The sequence below is a fragment of the Oxyura jamaicensis genome, chromosome Z (assembly GCF_011077185.1).
Source record: "Oxyura jamaicensis isolate SHBP4307 breed ruddy duck chromosome Z, BPBGC_Ojam_1.0, whole genome shotgun sequence".
NCBI classification, from domain to species: domain Eukaryota; kingdom Metazoa; phylum Chordata; class Aves; order Anseriformes; family Anatidae; genus Oxyura; species Oxyura jamaicensis.
The window spans coordinates 72,038,556-72,061,387 of NC_048926.1; the positions used below are offsets into that span (position 1 = coordinate 72,038,556).

Sequence of the window (22,832 nt, forward strand, 5' to 3'; positions counted from 1 at the left end):
TTCTAATTTTATTTGAGGAAAAAATATGCTTCTCTAAGTTGTTTAGGCATTTCTGCTAAGACTATAAAAATACTCAGAGTATAGAAGATTAATTTAGATCTTGAATTTAGGATTTGTCAAAATAATCTCCCTGAAGCCCCTGTTCAGTAGAAAAGTTTCAAAATAAAATGATCAATTCAAGATTAACTATTTGTCTTAAAATTGTGTTAGACTTTCTTAGTAAAGCAGAAAGTTATGTTTGCTATGCTCTTAAGTACTTTTTGTTTTATTCATCATTTGCCAAGGACAAATCATGCCTGGCCAATCTGGTGACCTTCCATGCTGGAGTGACTGCATCAGTTGACAAGGGAAAACTGAACGATGGTCATCTGCCTGGTCTTCTGTAACACCTTGACATGGTCCCACAAAATATACTTGTCTCTGGTTTGGAGGGGCATGGATGATTGATGGAGGAAAAGGAATTGGCTAGATGGCCACATCCAGAGAGTTGCTGTCAACAGCTCAACATCCAGGTGATCAGCAACAAGTAGTGTCTCTCAGGCATCTGCATTAGGACCAGTATTGTTTAATATCTTTGTTAATGTCATAGACAATGGGATTGAGTGCATCCTCAACAGGTTTGTGAATTACACCAAGCCGAGTGGTGTAGTTGACACTTCACAAGGACGGAATGCCATCTGGAGGGACATGGACAGGCTTGAGAAATGGGCCCATGTGAACCTCATGAAGTTCAACAAGGCCAAGTGCAAGGTCCAGCACCTTGCTCAGGGTAATCCCAAACAAGAATACAGGCTGAGCAACAAGCAGATTGAGAGCATTCTTATGGAGAAGGGATTTGGGGGGTACTGGTGGATGAAAAACTCAACACAAGCTGGCAATATGCACTTGCAGCCCAGAAAACTATTGTATCCTGGGCTGCACCAAAAGAAGTGTAATTAGCCAGTTGAAGGAGGTGATTCTCCTCCCCTGCTCTGCTCTCATGAGACCCCACCTGGAGTACAGCATCCCAGTCTGCAGCCCCCAGCACAAGAAAGACATGGACTTGTTGGAGTGGGTCCAGACGAGAGACACAAAGATGATCGGAAGCTGCAGCACTTCTCTTACAAAGAAAGGCTGAGAGGACTGTGGTTGTTTATTCTGGAGAAGAGAAGACTCTGGGGAGGACTTATTGCAGCCTTTCAGGACTTAAAGAGGGCTTACAATAAAGATGGGGAGAGACTTTTTACAAGGGCAGATAATGATAGGACGGGGGAATGGTTTTAAACTCAAAGAGGGTAGGTTTATATTAGATATAAGGAAGAAATTCTTCCCTCAGAGGGTGGTGAGGCACTGGAACAGGTTGCCTAGAGAAGGTGGAAGTGCTGAAGGACAGTGACCTGTTGAAGTGGGAGGTGTCCCTGCTTATGGCAGGGGGATTGGATTTATATGGTTTTTCAAGGCCTTTCCAACCCAAACCGTTCAATAATAATATGATTCTACAAAAACAGTATAGCATTATTTCCTTAATTTGTCTTCATCCATACAACTGTTCAAGATTTGAAGTGAAATTTTAATCTATTCTAGTCATACAGAACACTTTCACAGTTTATGTATATTAATATGCATGATGGCCTGCATGCATAGCAAGCAGATTCAATAAATGAATGCTAAAATATTTTCTTTAAAAATCAGTGCATGATAGTATCACAGATCTTGAGACTATGTTCTGATTCTGTGCAAAACTGAGAAAAATAAAAGGTAAGGAGAAAAAGAAGCAATAACATGTTTGAAGAAATTGTGAAAAGATAAGCCAGGCAAATTCACAAGTTCTACAAGCAACAAATAAAAGAAATAACCTTATTATATTCCATATGGTAAATTGTTTTTATATAGTGCTATGATGTAGGTGCTGTAATAGATTATATTAATTAATTCTTGTAATATTGTGCAACTACAAATGATTATCTAGGCAGGAAATTCCTTTCCCACATTAACAACCTCCCTCCTTTTTTGTGACACTGTCTACATGAAACAGGCTCCCAGAAGATATGGAAATCAGTCCTGAAGAGAGCTGGGTCTCACTGCAGCTCACTAAAGTTTCAATTAAGGACTATCTAACTCTCAGTGCAAAGCTAAAAGAAGAGATTGATGGGACATTCATTAAGCTGAGATTGTTGAAATTAATTTTTTTTTGGAACTTTTCTCTACAGAAAAGAAGAAGGCAGACATCAGAACAGAGCTGCTAGGTACCTTTGAGTTGCTTATTGGAGCTGTCTCTGATGCAACCGGAAATCAAGAACCAATTTTCTTGAGGCATAAGGAAACAGCTCAGATAGCTAATGTCCCTGAGCAGGTATACGTTCTTGATTGCTCAGGGTTTATCCACCACTTTTAGAAGCATGTGGCTGAATAGAAGTGCTCAGGAGCAAGGAAACAGTGTTTGATGAAATTGAGATGGTAGTTCAGAATAAATAAAGAATACATGTCCCTACAACAACTTGAATTTATACTAGTTTACATCTAGTCAGGAAAACTGATAGTCTTACACTGTTCTAGAGAAGGATGTTTGCATAACTTTCAGAAGAGCCCTCTTCCCTAAAGAATGAGATTTATTGCAATGGAAGAAAGCTGTTAAGATCAGAGAATAAAGTGATTTTGGCTTGCCTGTTTCTATGGTAGCAGATGTTACTATACTACCCTATTTTTATGGATTGGGAAGAAGAATATGGAGCAGCCTATTAATGGTGACAGAGCACTGCAACTGCAGCAACCTATGAACCATCTAGCCATCCTTCACATAGTTCAAAAGAGAAAGGACATATAAAGGACACAACAAGCTGTGTTTGTCCCTACTGTGCATATTATCATTCATGCAGGAACTAAGCTGTCCACCTGTGGTGCTTAATTTAACTTCTTCTTTCACTTTGTATTTCTATTCACCTTTATCATGTTGCTAAAATAAACAAGTAATATGCTAATTTTCTGGAAGGGTGTAGCCAAAACCATGAGTAAGATATGTAGAGATTAATATTAAATTAGACAGATGGACTAAAACAATAGGACAAGAAGTACAACTTGCCATCATAAATGCAGCTACCTGTACAATAACTATAATTAATGGCATCAAAATCAGTATGTTATAAAGAAATGCTGAAGGGTATAAGAACTTGAGCCATTCTCGTTCAGCGATCAGTTCCTTATCTGCAGGAAGCTCTGCATGCTGTACAGCAATGAAGTGGTGCCCATCACTTCCTTTTCAGCAGCTCATAAGCTAGTGCAGCCTATGTTGTGGTGAGGCAAACCAAGCTTGAGCTATTGTCTGGGCCCTGATAGCTCTATATGTGCATCTCCTACACCCAGATAGCAAATGAACCCAACAGATGGGGTGCCCTGACAACACTATCAAGGCCCCTGAAGCACAGCATTGATTCCCCCAGTGTGGATGGAGCACACTGAGAACTTTGCCAACATGCATTACATCCAGACTCCATCCAAAGGGGCAAGCACACCAAGACCTGCAGTAGCCAAAGTACTCAAATGACCTTCACCTTTGGCTTCCCACCCAGCCTACTTGCTGGCTGCAGCCTGTGCACAGAACCAACATAGGCAGCTTTGTTCTCTGCTTCTTTCATAACCATTCCTGATGTTTCCTTTACTTTCTTGGCTGCTGCTGAGCACTAGGATGGGTTAATACCTATTATAATCCTCAGATCTCAAACTTGAACAGTAACGTTCGGCACAGAGCCCATCTTTTCACATGTAAAGCTTGGACTGTTTTTTTTTTTTTGCATGAGCATTTACTTAGTATTTATTAGGATTGAATTTCATCTGCCATTATATTTATGTTCCACGTAAGACTATATTAAATGTCACACTTTATAGTATCTGCACCAATGAGGACAAGAACCAACTGAAAAAAAGGACAAAAAAAACCATAAAACTCATTCACTACTGAGACCTGAATAAATGAGGGATCATGTCCATCTGTATGACAAATCTTCTTGTTGTTTTTTACATCAGCCAGCAGGTGTAAGTAGACCTTTTCTGAAGAACTACCACAAACAGCAATACAATAATAATAATAATAATAATAATAATAATAAAGTAATTATATTAGAGCCATTATCTCCCTTTTTAGTGCTTTGAAATTCATTCAGTTGCATACTTGTAGATTTTATTTTCCCTCACACTTAGGTGACAAGAATTGAGAAGCTGTGCTTTTAAAATACAAAAGCTGTAACTGTTAATTATGTTGGTCCTAGTGGAAAACATTTTTTTTTTTTTTTTACTTTTACTGTATTCTGTGAACAACTTGTAAATATATTCTTATTTATTTATAAAGCAAAATATGTCACTGATTCCTTGGTAATGACAGATTCCATAGTCAGAAGACATTAATTACTTCAGAAAAAAATATATTAAATACCTGTTTGTGTGACGTTTATAAGGTTCCTAAAACTGAATGTAACTTCTGTAATCACCCCATAATCAAAGAAAGTAGACAAAAGTAATACGAACACTCATCCATGCTTGTCCAGAATTATTTTAGCATGATGCCTACTCACTCATAAAGCAAATGCCCACAACTTTAGACATTGTGGATACATGTGACAGATATAATATTAAACAAAATAAATATGATTCAGATGTAAGTATGGAAGAAAAACTATCATTGGTTTATATAGTGACCATCCAAAATCTTGCTGAACAGTTTTGTAATCTTAGAGTCCATAAAACATAGGCACAACAGTTTCTTGAAAGTATGTGATACAGTATGAAGACCTCACTTGTTAAAATTCGTGTCTATTCTAAAAGGTATTTCTCAATACATTCTCACCCTTTCCTTCTTTAATGTAGATATAATGAAGGTCACTGACAGTTCCCCAGAACAGAGTAGTAGAAAAACAGCTAAAAGATGTTTTACTCTGGTTACATAAATTGCTTCATGGGACAAAATTTTCAGATTGCTGCAGCCTAACATGCAAAAGAGCAGATGTACCAGAACACCCTAAGTTGTTTATCCTGTTAGTCACTTTTGTGGGTCAATTTCATGGTGACCTGTTGATTTGCAGTAAATACAGACTTTCCATTAAATTTGGATTATTTTTTTGTTGTTGTTAAGCAGAAGGTTGTGATATGTAAGGACTTTGGCAACAGTTTTTTTCAAATGAGAATTTGGTGAATGGATTTCCTTTCAATATTTCTTAATGCCGTTTTTTCAAGTTGCTTTTGAATGTAATTGAATTATATATTCAAGTCAACTCAATCATTCAATCACAATTCTACATTCTACATTGTATTTGTGAGATAAAACCAGTGTTTGAATTTCTTCTATAAACACTTACAGGGTTAAATACTGTTTTTATTAATTACTATAAAAACAGTTTTTTTTTTTTTTTTTTTTTTTTTTTTTACCTTTAGTTCAGTTTATCACAATTTCAAACAGTTTTAAGAAAAACCTTTATATTAAATGAGCTACAAATTACAAATATTTCATATTGGCCTAATAATTTGAAGCCAAGACTCCAGCCAAGATAAGACACCAATCAGATTAAAGTAACAAATAATAACAAAGGCTATTTGGGATTCAGGTAAATATGTTCCTAAGAAATATTTACCTTCTGAGACTCGGGTATTTTAACGTTATCTCTCTTTGGTATAGTAAATTTTTCTCACCTGGTGGACTCCCATGCCCTGCTGCAGCTGTGGCAATAGCAAAAGCAGAAGCAGGAGAAACGGCACAGTGACTGTTGTCAGCAGTTTGTACTGTAAAGGGAACAGACAGAGAAAGATCAACAACTACTACAAGCTTTGAATTTTTCCAGGTTAGGTGACAGTAATATTTGAATTCTTCACTAATGTTTAAATGTTGAAAACATTTTCTGTTGTCACTGTCATAGGATTTTACATGAAAGGAAATAAAAATATCACAATGACATTTGTGGTTCAAATTTTATTTCCAAGTTGTTATAATTGACATCACTATGGAAAAAATTAAGACATTGCCAGGGATGAGGAATAAGCATCAACCAAACAGAACAAGAAAAACAACGGTACAGAGAATCAGCTCTAACAAAAAATGATGTTAAAGGACTGAGCATCTTAACCAATCTTGATGAGGTTTACACATTTTTGAGATTACTGTTTAAGATAAGTACAGTTCTGCAAAAATTCTCAAAATTTCTATATAAGAAGTTCTGTGAATGTTGATTCTGATCAATACTTGGATAATATAATACTGTTCCTCACAATTTCCAGCTCCAAAATCTTGCCATCCCACTGTAACCATACCTAATAATAAAAGATTACTGTTGGTTTAATATTGAAGTGTCTCAGTAACTTAACAGTTGAGAAGAATCTGTTCTGTTTTTGTTTTTATAATCCCAGGCATCAAACAACTGCCTTGAAATCTGGCTTGTGTGAGATGACAGCATTTTAAGTGTTCAGAGACATAGCTCACAGCTCTGTTAATGATTTTGAAGAGCCGTGTGAGAACTATTTGAGGAGATCCAGCTTTCACTCTTCCTCTTCAACTGAGCAGTTTATTCAAATTTTGGAATGAATAATGCGACACCATCTGTAAATCTTCAGTTTCATACAAGGAAACAAACATAGTCATTCCCCATTGACAATAATGAGTATTTTGTATTTCATGATTACATATGGTGTCCAAAATATGTCCCCTTAGTAGCTGAAAAAATCTGTAAAGGTCTTGAGAATAACAGTGATTCAGTGTTAGTACATCCTGTTCAAACTATTAAAGAACATTTCATCATATACAGAGATCTAATATGCTTCCAAGTCTCTTGTTCTTACTATATTAATTGACTGTCATAATTCACATTTTAATGGCTTTTATTTTTATACTTGAGAAATAAGGAAAATACAAATAAAACACATTATTAATAGATTATTCTCTTCTAGTATCCTGCAAAGATTACAGCTACCGTATTTAAACTCTTTAAATTACATAGAGCAGAAATTTAGTTTTTTACCTCCTGATTGACGATAGCGGAGATGACGTGGTGTTGAAGGGGATCTACCTGGGGAAAGTTCAGTGGTATCCACTGCTGAGGTGCTTTCAGGAATAGTCCTGTCCACTGACACAGATTCTAGAACTGCTGCTTTAAAAGAAATTGGATGTTAGCACTGGGATGATCACTCATATTTTACAACTTATGGTCACTAGGAAAAAATATATATGGCTTTGTAGTATGCTTTTTTAAATCACAGAGCATAGTCAGATTATTTTTTCTTAGATATGAAAATAGTGCTGCTCTGCAGAGAATACAGAGTACACAGGTGGTTCAGGACTTTCAGTTTATGAACACCAAAAGATAGAGAGTCTTCAAATAAGCAACTTTGAGCAATTTGAACTGTACTGCAATGACACAAAAGGATTTGTGTGTCAAAAGAGGCTGCATTGGAATAATAATAATAATAAAAAAAAAGGTAATTAATTAATAGTATTTTATGTCAGTGTTTAAATACCAAACCTTATACACATAAATATTATTTAGCACAAAATTGTTCACGTTTAATCTGTGTTTTATAGTTGATATATAATAGCACATTTAAATGGTACTGCTTTTGGAACTTGCCATACATCTTTTGCTTTATGAAGATTCAGCAATAATTATCCTCTGGAAGGAAACTTTTGTACCTATGATATAGTCACACAAAAGCTCTTAAATAAAGAATTTGGTGAAAAACAGCAAGTTCTCAGTTTTAAAAATAGCTTGGCTATGTGTCCTGGTTTCAGTTAGGACAGTTATTTTTCCTCCTAGTAGCTGGTAGGGTGCTATGTTTTGCATTAGGATGAGAAGAGTGCTGATAACATGCTGATGTTTTAATTGCTGCAGAGCACTGCTTACCAAGGACTTTTCAGCTTCTCACTCTGTCCAGCCAGCGGGCAGGCTGGGGGTGCAGCAAGAGCTGGGAGGGGACAGACCCAGGACAGCTGACCCAAACTGGCCAAAGGGGTATTTCATACCATCTGACGGCATGCTAAACAATACCTAGGGGTGGCTAGCCGGGGTGGGGGGCCGGCTGCTCGGGGTTGGGCTGGGCATTGGTCAGCGGGTGGTGAGCAATTGCATTGTGCATCACTTGTTTGTACATATTATTATTATTTTCTATTTTAATAAACTGTCTTTATCTCAACTCACAGGCTTCACTTTCCCGTTTCTCTCCCCCATCCCAGAGAGGGAGGGGGGAGGGTGAGCGAACGGCTGTGTGGTGTTTAGCTGCCAGCCAGGTTAAACCACAACACTATGACTGCAATTTAAGTCAGCAGAATATTCAGTGGAATGCATATGTAATAAGGATATGTGATGTCATAAGTTTCATACGAGCTCATGAAAAAGAACCTTTGCTGGATAACCACCTATAATCAGAAAACTGCCTAATAAAATGGCCAAACAACACTGCAGAGCTGAATAGTCTATGGAGGCATTCTTCTGTCAGAAGCATAATGAAAGGAATGAATGATCATAACTACAGAATAGCAAAAAGAATACTTCCTAAATGAGGGAAAACTATTTTCAAAAACTGACAAAATAAATTCTACATTTGATACAAATGACAACTGTGCCTAGTAGTACTATAAAGTAAGTACTATAAATATAGAAAAATATAAATAAACTTTGGAAGTGGGTGAAGGAGGTGAAAATACAGGAATGTAAATGGACCACATTCAACAAGAACAACCTCCACCATAACAACAAGTCTTGGAAAACTGAATTTGTACAGTTACATTGAATTTAGAATAAGCCACCTTTGTTTTTCTGGAAATCTGGCAGTACCAGAGCAACAGTATTAACCATAAGGAGATGGTGTCTCCTGATTAAATAGAACTGGTCTTCTTACCCAGAAAATTTCTGAAACAAAGAACCATGTCTGAATGATGTGGAATGTGTAGATCATCATTCTGTAGTTCTTCCAATACCCATTTCCATTCTCCTTGTGAGAATTCTTTTTAAACTTACTCCTCTTCCTGAATATGCTACAAGCAGCCTTGTGACAAAAGGACTTTCCCCTGGAGAACAGAGCTAGCTAGTTGCAAATTCTTCCCAAATGTGTGGAAACTGTTCAGTAGGAGATCCCCAAAGGAACTAGAGACTGCCATTTAGCATTTAGGTGAGATTCTTGCCATTTCCAGAAGTTCCTCATGCTGCCCAGATGACACTCCCAGCTTCGACAGACTGGAATGCAGTATGTTAACACCTCTGCAGTAATGCCTGGTGCTAACAGTAGACCAGAATAATATTCTTTAGTAGGTGTATTCTTAAAGTGTAGCAAAAAACATTACATCTAAGACTGTAGTTACGTATGTAAAATTCATTTAATGCATGGCCTGTATTTTGGAACATGCTTTCACATTGATTTGAATGTGGTTACCCTAGCATACAAGAAGAATTGGAACAACCCTACATAGTAAATAATTTATTTCATTTTGTATGTTAGATTCTGTTATGCAATTCGTTTAAAAACATCCAGCATACAGAAAAAAACATGTTTAAATATAACAGCCTATCAGCATTTTATGAAAACATAAAAAATTGGCAAGCATATGCTCCTAGAACACTAACATGGCTAATTTGCCTGACGAAAAGATTATGTGTTAAGTAATACATTATACCCTGTAAAAATAATGCATCAGTAGGAAGGAGGCATAATGCTTCAATCATATTTTTCTTAGTTTACTTTTCGTAATTTCTGTCTTATTTTCTCTTTGGTTTTATCAATTTCCAATGTTAAAGTGATTGTAAATAAAATCACGGCATATTCTGCTCAGACTTGCTCAGGATGTAGCTCAGGCCCTGGAGGACCATTTCTAAACATGAGTTTTAGGAAGAAAACAGTATTTTTGTATTTCCTCATTTTCTGCTTAACATTACAACAGTACAAAAAATTAGGATTTACTTTTATTCCAGTTGAGAAGACCATCCCTCCATTCCCAAACAGCAATGAGAAATAACTATTCACCCATGCATCCTACTCAATTAGAGCTACTTTGTTGCTTCGAACAACTTAAATGACTCTGTGATTCTATGTGCAACACTCCCATTCCAGACGTCCACAGTGAGGTTTATATCAACTAGCTTTATCCCTCTGAAAGTAGTACCTATTCTAAGGTGTCTCACAGAGGCCTTGGTGGAAAAGAGGCATTTGCACAGGAGCAATTCATCTTTTTTAGATGTCTGCCTTCTGGATTGATAACAGTCAGATGACATGAATCTCAACAATGTACCAAGTGCTCACATACTTTATTTGTTCAGATTAGTGATGGAATCCTTCTGAAAAACTAGCCCTGCTGTGTAAACATGTTAAAGCATGTTTTTACATTCCTGTTTCTTTTTCACTTAATATACTTTTACTTCATGAGACAGCTCCAAAATCTTTTTTCCCTCAGGAAATGCAACTGGCATCAAACATTTCTGTCTGTCTTTTTTCCCAGCATTCTTCTGAAGGGAAAACAGACAATATCATTCTGCCATACTGCTACTCCTCCTACTAAAAAGAAAAAACAAGGAAGTGGAAATGCTTCACAACCTCTGCTAGAAAAGAGTTAGAGAGCAGAGTATTTTATTATCACAGGTTACTCTGATCATGAAACAAAAAGAAGTAAGAAAAAACTTCTCTGCAGTATTCTGACATAAGTTAAGCTTTCTTTAGAGACTACTCCATTTAGCAAAAGTTACATTCAGTATTGTGTCGATATAGAATACCTCTTCGAATGCTTCTCCTCAGTTTGTTACAGAGGTCAATGCGAGGATTCTCCAGGTTGTCCTCTATGGAGCCAGGGCTTTGCTCAGGAGAGGAGGGCCCTTTGCTAAGGTCCAGAGGTACCTTGCTACCTGTTGGTGGAGGGGAGGTGGCAGGGCTATAGGTCGAGGTAGGACTGCTTGCCACAGATGAAGTAGTGAGATCAAGGGCACCAATTTTTGAATTCAGTGGTGAAGTCAATGACAATTTTCGAGTTCTGACAGGTGAGGAAGTTCTGGAAAGCGACAGTGGAGGAGGAGAAGAAAACTTGCGACAGAGATGTGGTGACTTCCCATCAACTAGGTACTCTCCTCTATTATTTTGATTGGTAGCAAAAAATAATTCCAAAGACCTTAGAGTAAGAAACAAGAAAGCAACATAGTAATAACAAATGCAAAACAGGTGAAAACACTTGCAAACAAATTTGAGCATGCAAAATCTGTATGACACTTAGTTCTCAAAGCCTGGGAAGGAAGTGGAGGCAAGCTTATCCAAAAACTTGCATCCCGTTTACAAACAATGAACTTTTTTCTTAATTTATTTACATAATAAAAATCATGTTTGAAAACAAACAACACCCTGGTAACTCTGTAAGAAATTTATCATAGAAGATAAAAAACAGAGCTCACCTGACTGGAATGGAAGTGAAGGGCCGTCTGTATATGTCTGAAAGTTTTTCCAGTACAATAGTTGCAGTAGTAAATATGCGGTAAGTATGTAGGAAAGTATTCAGGAAATCAATACTTAGAAATCGCAAGTCTGTTAGTCTTTCCAAAAGCCGTTCAACACTTGCATAACGGATTTGAGGTACTTTGCAGGAATTCAGAGTTTTGCTGAAGCAGATATCAACGTCATCTCTATGAAGACGAGCATCTGACCTACACAAATATTAAATTAGAACATTTCACCGAAGAGGAAGAGTTATTATGGTACTGCAGTGATATAACTTCAGTCACTCCTGTCAACACAGAACCAGGCAATATATACCTATCAACACAATAAAACTCTTCATTTGTGGGAAAGCTCACTTCCATTCAGTTATATTTGATGTCATAATTGAAGCCATTTTGATTCATTTTTGGCAAATAATTAATTTACATTTCAAAATCTAAGAAACCATTAATGAAGTCTAAATTTCTTAAGTGGAACAGGAGACAGAATTGTTACCATTTGTCTCTTTTAAGCTGTAGAGCTACTGCAGTGAGAAGCTTTCTGTAATATAACTGTGAACTGCTTGCAGTTTTTCTGCTGGGATCTCACTTTATAAAATAAACTAGCGGACCCCAGCAAAAGACAGCAAAATTAACTCCTTATTTAAGTTTAAATCTTGCTTACAATGTAACACCTGCACTCAGGCTCTAATAATTACTTAAGAAAAAAAAAAGGCAAGCAAACAGGAACAGAATGAAACATCTCAAATAAGAACCACTCCCCCCTCCAGTGGGTTTGTTTCTGAAAAAAAAAAAAAAAAAAAAAAAATTTTTTTTTGCTTGGACATCACAAAAAGAATTAATCATATACATAGCCCTACTCATGATGTTTTTTTCTATATGTGGTTTTCCTTCATTTTAACTAGTTGATGCTTTAGTTTGTAGAAAAACAGGTTGGATGCTAAGTACAACATATTTCAATAATGTTTTGACTTTTTAAGAGCAGAGGTAAGGTTTTCTTACATCATCAAAGTATTCTGAACACTTCACTGTATTGAGCAAAATACAATTCTTCTTGAGTTGGGTCCTCAGAAAAGTAGATTTTTTTTTTCTTTTATTTCATCTAAATATATTCATCCAAAGGCATGATTTACTATAATACTTTAAAGGCCAATGAATGCTAAAAATCCAACCGATTATTAAAATTTCATAAAGGGAAGAACAAATCTGTGTACATTGTTAAGATTCTGCATGTTTTTTTTTTAGAATTAAGATTTCTTTTTCTTGACTTTTTTCTTTCACTTCACCATAATCTACAATTTGAAAAGGATATTAATGTTAACATTCGGTAGGTAACAGAAGTGTTTAAATGTCTTCTTTCCAGGGATTAAAGGTATGTGCTCTAATTCTGTATTCAGATGGGTATATTCTAATCTTTAACATTTATATTTAATATTGGTAGGTAAAACAGAGGTAAATCAGAACTGTAGAAAACCCCAAAGGTAAAATTATGTTGGAAAGTTGGAATCAAGTCCTGAAATATTGCCTATGAACAAAAATGACTCTTCTGGAAAAATAAATAATTGAAAGAATGCAAGAGTGAAGGAAGCAGGTTTATGAATAATGATTGTTACTTTGATGTGATCAGTTAAAATTGTAAGATAATTTTTTCTTCAGATACAAGAAAAGGAAAAGAAAAATTTTGGCTAGTAAATAGAATGCTTTGGAAAAGGATACTTGTCTGCACTCAACCTAAATTGTGCAGATATTTTAAAATATATTCAATAAAATTATGAGTTGTAGACATAAGACAAAAATCTAATAGAGAATTAAATCACTCATCTGAAGCATAACAATGCAATTTCACAAATAAGAGAAAAATCTGAGCTGTGATCCTATACCATCCAACACTGTGAATTTAGACTTTATTTTGATTTATTCCTACCACTTCAAGAAACAGATTGAAAAGATACATGTTGGGACATAGAATTAATTCCATTCAACAAAAATGGAAAAAAAAAAAAAAAAGACAAAAAAAAAAAAGGATAGAAAGAAAGAAACCAAACCAAACTAAACCAAACCAAAAGGCTTCATTTTCCAAAATATTTTTTCTTTTGATGAAACTTTTATTAAAAACCGAAAAGGCTATTTTATTCACTGGGGAAAATATGCTGCACTTACTTTATCATATGTGGCACTGTGACTTTAGAATTTTCTTCAAATACTATGGTCATTAAACCATTGCACCGTATGTTATCAATGCACTGTGAAAATAGATATTGAAAACTGTTAGCATCAGAACACACTTTAAGAGGACTGACTTCCACACTGTTAGGATTGTTGTAAGCCTACAACATAGCTTTCATAGGGCCTGAACTGACTGGTAAAAAGTATTTTCATAAAAGAAAAGCAGTGATGGAGGAATGACAATGGACATGATTCTCTAGTCTTTTTCCTTTGATTTGCACAGCTGCAAGTCCTTGCATCTTTACCAGCACACTCACAGAAGTCAGCTCAGAATCTCTTTTACACACGATTAGGTATTTTCAATTCAAAATTAAATAGCCATGAAGTTCCTTTGAAACTGAACAAAATTAAATACCTCCAGCATATCTTGAAAAATCCGTACTGGAAATAAATTACAATACTTTATACATAAAGTGAGGTACAAATAGCTTCTAAAAACACACTTTTATTGAAAAAAAAAAAAAATCAAACGGTGCTATTATTCTTAAATACAGATATGAAGCTGCTGTCAGAGAAGTCCATTGCAAACTCTTGTATAACAGTTTTGGGCTAGGTATTAGGATCTGGAAAAGCACTGCTGGGGCATGTTCACAAAACACACTGCTTTGAAATTATAGGCTGTCCTGTGTCAAATAGAAATTTACAAGTTAGGGGTCCTTAAGCTGTTATTCAGTTCTCAAAGCAGCTCAGTGCTGGTGGTGCATAAGTACAGCTCAAAGCCATTTGAACAGCATTTTCTGCTGATTTGTACTTTGATGTAGTTGAGGTAAAACCACAGCCTTTGATCATCCACTGGTGGTTGAGGCTTTTATGGTCTGCAACAAACATCTCATACATAATACTACAGGACTATACTATACTACACAGATACTATCTTTCTAGCTAAGTTATTAGTGGAACGGGGATCGAGGGGCAAATCAACAAAGAAATGTGCACTTTTCATAAGAAGCTTATGGTTTGAGTGAAAGGAATATAAATTCAAGCAAACTCACTAAGAACATACCATCAAATAAGACTTATGTGCCATATACATATGTAATTTAATAAGATATGCAGAACTCTGGAAACCAAGACACATTGTGTGGATGAACTGCAACTACATGTATACACTTTTATTTGCAAACATTTTTGGGAGAACACACCTTGATTAAAAAAAAATGCTTTCTATATGCCCGTTTTTGTTAGTGTAGTTCCTATGTTCTCCTTGAGGGCTGTAGGCAGGACAAAGAGAACAAAGTGCTTCCGGGCAGCTGATTCAGTAATTGTTAATGACATGGTTTGTGCTGGTAATGGGTTCAGTCAGGAACATGATTTTGTTTTCAAGAGACCAGTGGTCTCAATTATTTAGTGGTTCAGTAGTACTAGTTCCCCCTTCAGAATTCCAGTGGTGTTTGCACAGGTCTTGTGCCCATACTATTTTTTCTTTTAAGGCGATGCTTATCCCTTCAGCATCTCTTGCTTCCTTTTGTAAGGCTAGAGGTCAAGCTCTTTCACTCTCACAATGCTAACGGGTCTCAGTTTTCTCAGGCTTTTACTTATAAGATTCTCTTAATTGTTGACCCCAATCCTCTCCAGTACCCCCGTGTTCAATAGCTGGAGGAGACTTTCCTTTTCTCAAAGACGGAACAAGAGAATAAAAGTTTATTATGTTTATTCCCTGGCTATCTGATTAACCCCTCTTTGCTCTCTCAGCTGTATGCAGCTAGTTATATCTACCTCTAAATTATTATGTCAGTTCCAAGCTTTGCAGGCATGTAGCTGTCTAGTCAGTTGTGGAGCTTTTCAATTCTCATTGAGACACATATTTCACTGATGACTCAAATGCAAAGACAAGATTTTGGGGAAAATAGGTAACACTAAAGGATTTTCATACATATCACTGTCAATCAGCCCTCAAGAAATCATCAGCTCACTCTTGGATTAGTTCTAAGAAACACAGAATAAAACAAGATTTCAAGACAAGCAAGATAAAGAATGCAGTAAACTACCTGACTTATATCACTTGTCCATGCAGCTTTCTCCTGACGTGAAGGGGCTAAGAGGACAACAGTAAAAGGAGGAGCATCCGTGGGTTCAACTACAAGCTTGAAATCAAGGTGTCCAAATACTTGTCCAGAACTTTTTGCTTTACAATGAGAGGAGTTAAAAAAAGTCAAAATGTAATATTTCAAACCACAGAACAAAGAAATAATGTTTCCACTTACAGTGGAAGTTACTTTAAACCATTTCTCTGACAAAGAGCAAATCCAGCTGGTGATCCAGGGCAGTGTTTTTGTTTTGTTTTGTTTTGTTGTTTTTTTGTTTTTTGTTTTCCACATACACCAAATACAAAATAAGCTACCAACATGCAATAGTGGAAGTTGCTGTAAGTTACATTTTAAAATGCCAAATAAGACTAGAGTCCTTCTAACATTTCTGTGTTAAAATATTCTCAGCTTACTAGAAATATGCTGAAATTAATGAAACTACTTTCTCAATTCAAGTGCAATTCTTGCCTAAAACTCCAGCATGGAAGCCAAACTAAGTAACAGTAAAATCAGCTTGGGAATGTGTTTTGTTATTTCATTTGAAGAAGGTTGTAGTCAATATCTGTAGGGAGTCCAAGACAGAAACTTTCCACTAATTCTGCCAACTCACTCAGCCCCCATGTATTTAAGAAACCCAATTATCTGTTTCATCCTTCAAGACATTTTTCTTTCTTTCCAAGATCCTTGGGGTGAATTTGTATACAAAAGTCAGCAAACAGTTTGTCACATTCCTTCAGCCAATGCACTTGAAAATCTTATGTGGGATGTCAACAGCAGGAACAAAGAAAGCAAAACAAATCCTTACACAAACCAACATGTCCATTATGAAAACATATATTCTACTCAATCAGTTAACAGAGTTATTTCTCTGGCTTCATGAACATGGAGAACTTATCATTTTGTTTTTATGAAAAATAAACAAAGGGTAACACTTTTAAGAAAATACTTAGAACTGTAAATATGACAAACATCTGAATGTGACTTACAGTCATCATCAGTTGCATCTGTCTCCTCAACCAGTGTGCACTCTATTAAAGACAGAACACCTCCTGTCTGTGAAACAAAGCACGTTTTTCATAAATGTAGACATTTGATCCTATTTGCCATTACAGATATTTTTAAACATGAATATACCTTATTGTATGATTTTACTTTACTCAGAGCTCTTAGGAAGGTATATCAGTTTCTAGATGCACATTTTTCCTCAAGAACCAAAACCACATAGATTAAACATAATATCTTCCTTAAGCAAATGAATCAATATTAAACATAATATCTTCCTTAAGCAAATGAATCAATAATACAATTAAAGGTGCAAAATTTCTTTCATTTTTACTACAATATTATAATTTATCTCACATAAAGGCTTGTTCACAAGATTCAAAAATGGTTAGAATTTCATCATCTTCTGAATTTATATCAAATTGTTACTTGTTTTTAAGGTTCAGTTACACTTAATTTACTTTGCAAAATACATTAATTACTTAAAGAGTACAAAGTGAGAAAGCATACAAAAAGTAATGAAAGAGACTCTCTAAGCAGTCTTAATCATATCTCAGAAATAATGTCTTTGTCAACTTGAAATTCTGTTCAAAATAAACCACTCTGAAAACTACTAATCCTTCTTTATTCACAAACCAACCCAAGAAAGCCTGATTCTCAACTAATATAACTAGAATGTTCTTAGATCATTTGGTTTGAAGGAACGCTGTTTGGGAAAACAGAACTGACTTTTAAAATTAATTTTATTAAGAGTTCTGGAAATTATTCCTTGGTAAATCCATGGGGTTGTACTGGCTGATATGTACTGAAAACTGACTCACAGTCAGTGATAGCTTATACAGAGGTACACACTATGTCCTGTTTCTAGCCCCCAGCTTATTAGAATTACATAGTTCTGGAAAAAAAAAAATATATATATATATATATATATATAAGAACTTTGACTGAATTCTATTATTTGCCGCAAGAAGACAGAGCAATCAATTATTTTACATCCTCTCACTTCTGTTCATCATAACACAAAATCTCAGGTTAAAGCCATAAAATATTGAAATTTCACTGAAGCTGTGTTTTCATTTCATAAGTTGAGTCATAATGTAGAATCTGTACCTTGAGCAGATGCAGTTTTCCTCCTGAACTTCTTGTACAAATTAAAAAATGCTTTGTAAATAAGAAGCACTGCCTGTCTCCTTCTTTTTTCAAAGATAATGATCCCAGACGAACTTTACTAAGTTTTCCCCTCTCAACTGAAGGGACTTGAATAAGGGAACCTAATAATAACCAAAATGAAAAACATACTGTAACTATAATAATATTTAGTGTGTGTAGTGTTAATCCATCAAACACTATGACATTAAATCATGCAACTTTTCATTCAAATAAGTACTAATGTACATTAATATCTGATTTAAACACAAGTCATTCATCTTTTTTGTACCAGCTCATTTTGTTTTCTAGGGTAAGTTCAGGATAACAGTTTTGCGCTTTTTCATGGAGAGAAAAAAGTCTGTCTTTACAACAACATTCTTAGAATCAAGCAAGCACAGTCTAGACCTATATTTATGTACATGCCTGGACCAGATCTTGGGCAAATTTTTATGCATCTTTAAGACATTAATAGTACATTGTTCAGAAAAAAAAAAAAAAAAAAAAAAAAAAAAAACAACAACAACTCCACTTTTGGCAGCTGCTAGACTTGCAAAAGGTATGTTACTTTCAAGCTAAAGAGACAGAGAATGAAAAGAGAATGTTTTGAAGGAAAACAGTTTTCTGTGTGTGCCTCTGTGCAAGAAAGATGGGAATGAAGCAGGTTTCTTCTTATCTTCTTACCTTCTATTATTTCAGTGGTACACAGCTCATCTAAAACTTCAGAACTAAACTGAATCTCATTATGTAGGTCTGAATTTGTGCTATGCAGAATTCCAGACTGGGAAAACTAGGCTTCTGTACTGTTCCATACCTCAAAAACACTATCTGAGCAACCTTTGCATATTGATATCGCCATGTGTTACTACTTCTGGTTTTGAATGTGGAATCAATTTTGATAGTGAAGTGCAATTTGAAGTTCACATACATGATCCTAAGCTTACAGAGAAATGATGACAACTCTCTGAAAAAGTTACTGTTTCTCTACATCACATTATTCTACATTTAGTTCCCCCTATGTATTTAATTAGTGTTTATTTATTAATATATCTGAAACATATCATCTGGCACAGCAAAATATATACTAGTGAACTTATAACGTTATAGTAGTCTTTGACAGCCACTTTTAAATTGAGTACACCATGATTTGTGTCACTGCTACAAAACAGTAAAGTTTTACTCCAGAAATTCGGAAAGGTATGCAACATTTTTGAGGTTCACCTGAATTCTAACTAAAAAAAAAGAAACAAACAAAAAAAACTTACTACTTGTTGTACAATTCCCTTGGACAAAAGAGTATAATTATCTCTACTGTAAAAGGTAGCAAGGAGCAAGGAAATCATTCCCACGTGTTGGAACTGTGACTGTTCTGTGACATTGCATGTCCCTCAGCTCCCAGTACAAGGCCATTACTATGTACAAAACAATTCACAAGCAACTTCCCATCCCAAAATTCTTAGTGTAATTTTCTTCTGAAATTCCCCCTACACATTTTGGTAACAACATTCTACTTGTTCTTTTCTTCCTATGCTGCTCCTTAGAAAAATGTTGTAAACATAACACATACACGTATAACCATGAAACTTGATTTGTATTATTTTTTTTATTTTCTTTAGAATGCTTTTAGGAATACTGTTTTAGGATGCTTTAGAATCTTTTTAGGAATTTCTGTTTTGCAAAAATGGGCTGAAGGTTAAATGGTGTTCTTGTATGGACCCCACATATTACTGTTTAAGGTAAATCAAAAGAATGCAGATTTTATGCAGCAGAGAAAGATTACGTTATCACTCTTGGATACTGAACTTAACTTTCACAGAGATAAACAGATTTCCATATGGCTCACATCTAATAAGGACTTGTGCATTCCTGTGAAGCTCTTGTGATTAATGAAAATGATTTGCCTGACAGGGCTTCTATTACAAATTTCCTCTTAAGGAAAAAAAGTCATGATTGGCCAATGTACAGCTGCAATAACTGTGTGAGGATAATTTTGGAATGTTCATTAATAGCACACGATTTGGACAATTGGTGTAATCTAAGGATTTTTTATCCAGCTACTGACCAAAGCACATTCAGTAGTTCACTAATGCCAGAATAGTCGTAATAGCCCATGTTCAATCCAACAAGTACAAAGGGTTGTATTTAAAAAGAACAAAAAAGGGAAAGAAACAAAACAAAGCTACATTGTATTAAGTGGTTTACAAAGTCAGTTTGGCTTTCTCCACTCGAGATGCTTTTTGATTTCTCCGTGAGGGTGATCAAACAGTGAACAGGTTGCTCACTCAGAGAGGCTGTGGAGTCCCCATTCTTGGAAACAATCAAAACTGGACTGGATGTAGTACTGAACAACCTGCTCCAGTTGATGCTGCTTTAAACAGGTGGGATTGGACTGGACTATTTCAAGAAATCCTTTCCAACCTCAACTATTGCATAATATTTTAATTATGATATATTTGTCAGGAGGGGTAAATTCAGTGCAGCTGATGAAAAGATCAGACATTGTATTTGGTGGCCTCTGAAGGGCCACCAGATGACAGCTTTTGTGAGTGTCAGCCAATGCTGTACTGCAGATTGAGGATGCTGTTTTAACTTTAGACTCTTAGAGATGACATTCCATAATGGTTTGCCTTGACCTACAGAGTGCCTGACAATAAAGTCTGTATCTAAATATGAGAGAAAGAGAAGGAGATCCCAAGACACATGAAGGGGATTCTGAAATACACATTGCAAAGCACTGCCAGAGAGAATTCCTGTGGTCTCAACATTCTTCACAGAATCAAACTCTTCGAAAAATTAAGAAAGTAACATAGATAAAATATGGCAAAATTGGAATGGACCCTCATAGGAAAAGCCTGAATAAAGATAAGGTTACCTATCCCTTTCTGTGCCAGAAAGGTATTTCCTGTACCAGTCTACACTCATTAAGAGAAAGAATACAGGCCAAATTGAAATGATAGGAAATAGACATCACTCTCAAAGTGACCCTACAGTCAGATGTGAAAGGCAAATGGGCTTGGTATTACTTCATTAACTCATTTCAGATTTCTGCATTTACATAGTATCACATGCATTAGGTATTTTAAAAGATAAACTGCAATACAGCCATTCTTAAAATAACACCCCAAGGTGCAGCACAGCAGCCTGGCTGCCATGCTGCATCACCTGTTTGGTCCCACATGCAGATCTCCAGCTGGAGCTGGTTTGCTCGTATGCAGTATTTTGGGTTTGTTGCAGTTGCAGAGCTTGAAGCTCCACAGATGAACTCTGGCTTTGAGCACATCAGTGGCACAAACCCCCATGGGGGAGATCTGGTTGGCAATAGCTTCCTGCCTGCTGCACGGAGTCCTTTCTTTATAGGAGAGGTGCTTCAGCCCTCTGATCATCTTTGTAGCCCTCCTCTGGACTCGCTTTAACAGACCCACATCTTTCTTGAGCTGGGGGCCCCAAACCTGGATGCAGTATTCCGGGTGGGGCCTCACAAGGGCAGAGTGGAAGGGCACAATCACCTCCCTCCACCTGCCGGTCATACCTCTTTTGATGCAGCCCAGGATGCCATTGGCTTTCTGGGCTGCAAGTGCACACTGCTGGCTCACATGCAGTTTTAAGTTATACACTGCCCTTGTCTGAATACCTGAAATAAATCTGAAATTGGTTTACTTAAGCCATGAGTTTGACCTGAGTCACAGTACCCTCCAACAGTAACCTTTACAAACTGATTCCCACAGAAAAATTAGTATTTTTTTACTGAAGAAATACTAGGTACCCAGACAAATGATATTAGCCAATTTTAAGGAAAAACAAAACAAAACAAAGCAAACAAACAAAAAAACCCACAGATATTTAAATGCAAAATATTGTAATCATGTTGAAAAAATAAGTTATTCAGTATAAGTAAATTGCATGGTACAAGTCAGTCAAGGCAAATCACAACCCTATTATTTTCTGGAAGTGGATGCACTCTAACAGTTTTATATTTTTCTTGAAGCTACATTCACAACTCTTTACATACCTCAGTTATAACAAATACATAAATTTAAGGAATGATCCAGTAAGTTACAAGTGGACATTGTACAAACTATCTTAGTAGTTATTATAGAATGCTTCACAGTTTGGCCACATAACTAGAGAAACACTATAGAAAGGATTTCAAAACGTATACTAAAACAATTAAACAACTAGTTATGCATATGGTTCTACTTATAATATCAGATACTCTGCTGATGCTAGCTAGAGAAGATCTAGTGAAGGGATACACCTAAATTACATTCCCAACCTTTGTTAAGTATGTTATTCTTTTCAGAAACAAAAAAGCTTGCACTTAGTCAAAATGATGTAGCTACTGTATACAGATCAACTAAGTTGTCACAAAAGATCCAGAAGTAAATTTGTATATAAATGGAAAATAAGCTTCTTATGAAGTCTGCACATTTGTTGCTCTACCATTAAATAAGCCCCTCCAGGTAAGAACTGCAACCTGTTTACAGTTCCTGGTTAAATTTAACACTTATTTTAAATTACAATTTTGTGAAATATAAGAAATTCATTCTCTGCTATTATAGAATGGTTAAGGTTAGAAGGGACCTCTGGAGCTCATCTGGTCCAACCTCCCTGCTCAAGCAGGGCCACTGAGAGCAGGTTCTCCAAGCCCATGTCCAGGCAGCTTTTAAAAATCTCCAAGGACAAGATTCCACAGCCTCTCTGGGCAGCCTATGCCAGTGGTCAGTCACTCACAAAGTAACTAAGTGCTTCCTGACATTCAGACAGAACCTTTTGTGTTCCTGTTTATGCCTGCTGCCTCTTGTCCTATCCCAGGGCATCACTCAAAATGGCATGGCTCTGTCTTAATTGCAACCTCCCTTCTGGTATTTATACACATTGGTAAGATCCCCCCTGAGCCTCCTGTTCTCCCTGCTGAACAGTCTCAGTTCTCTCAGCTTCCCTTCAGGACAGGTGTTCCAGTAACTTGATCATCTCATTGGCCCTCTATTGGACTTTCTCCAGTATGTCCGTATCT

General features: G+C 36.1%; 1 protein-coding gene across 2 annotated transcripts in view; it reads right to left on the minus strand.

Annotated features, from left to right (window-relative positions):
* Nucleotides 1-22,832, minus strand: part of RASGRF2 (Ras protein specific guanine nucleotide releasing factor 2) — a 139,154-nt gene that overhangs the window by 50,217 nt on the left and 66,105 nt on the right. Inside the window, exons 10-17 of one of the 2 annotated variants that reach the window (XM_035309818.1) lie at nt 17,783-17,943; nt 16,657-16,723; nt 15,632-15,768; nt 13,578-13,660; nt 11,376-11,624; nt 10,710-11,098; nt 6,975-7,100; nt 5,656-5,745 (exon numbers count right to left, since the gene is read on the minus strand). In XM_035309818.1, coding sequence (XP_035165709.1) covers nt 5,656-5,745; nt 6,975-7,100; nt 10,710-11,098; nt 11,376-11,624; nt 13,578-13,660; nt 15,632-15,768; nt 16,657-16,723; nt 17,783-17,943 — 1,302 coding nt within the window. Of the gene's footprint in view, nt 1-5,655; nt 5,746-6,974; nt 7,104-10,709; nt 11,099-11,375; nt 11,625-13,577; nt 13,661-15,631; nt 15,769-16,656; nt 16,724-17,782; nt 17,944-22,832 lie in introns of both variants that reach the window. The other variant, XM_035309817.1, reaches the window with a different exon arrangement.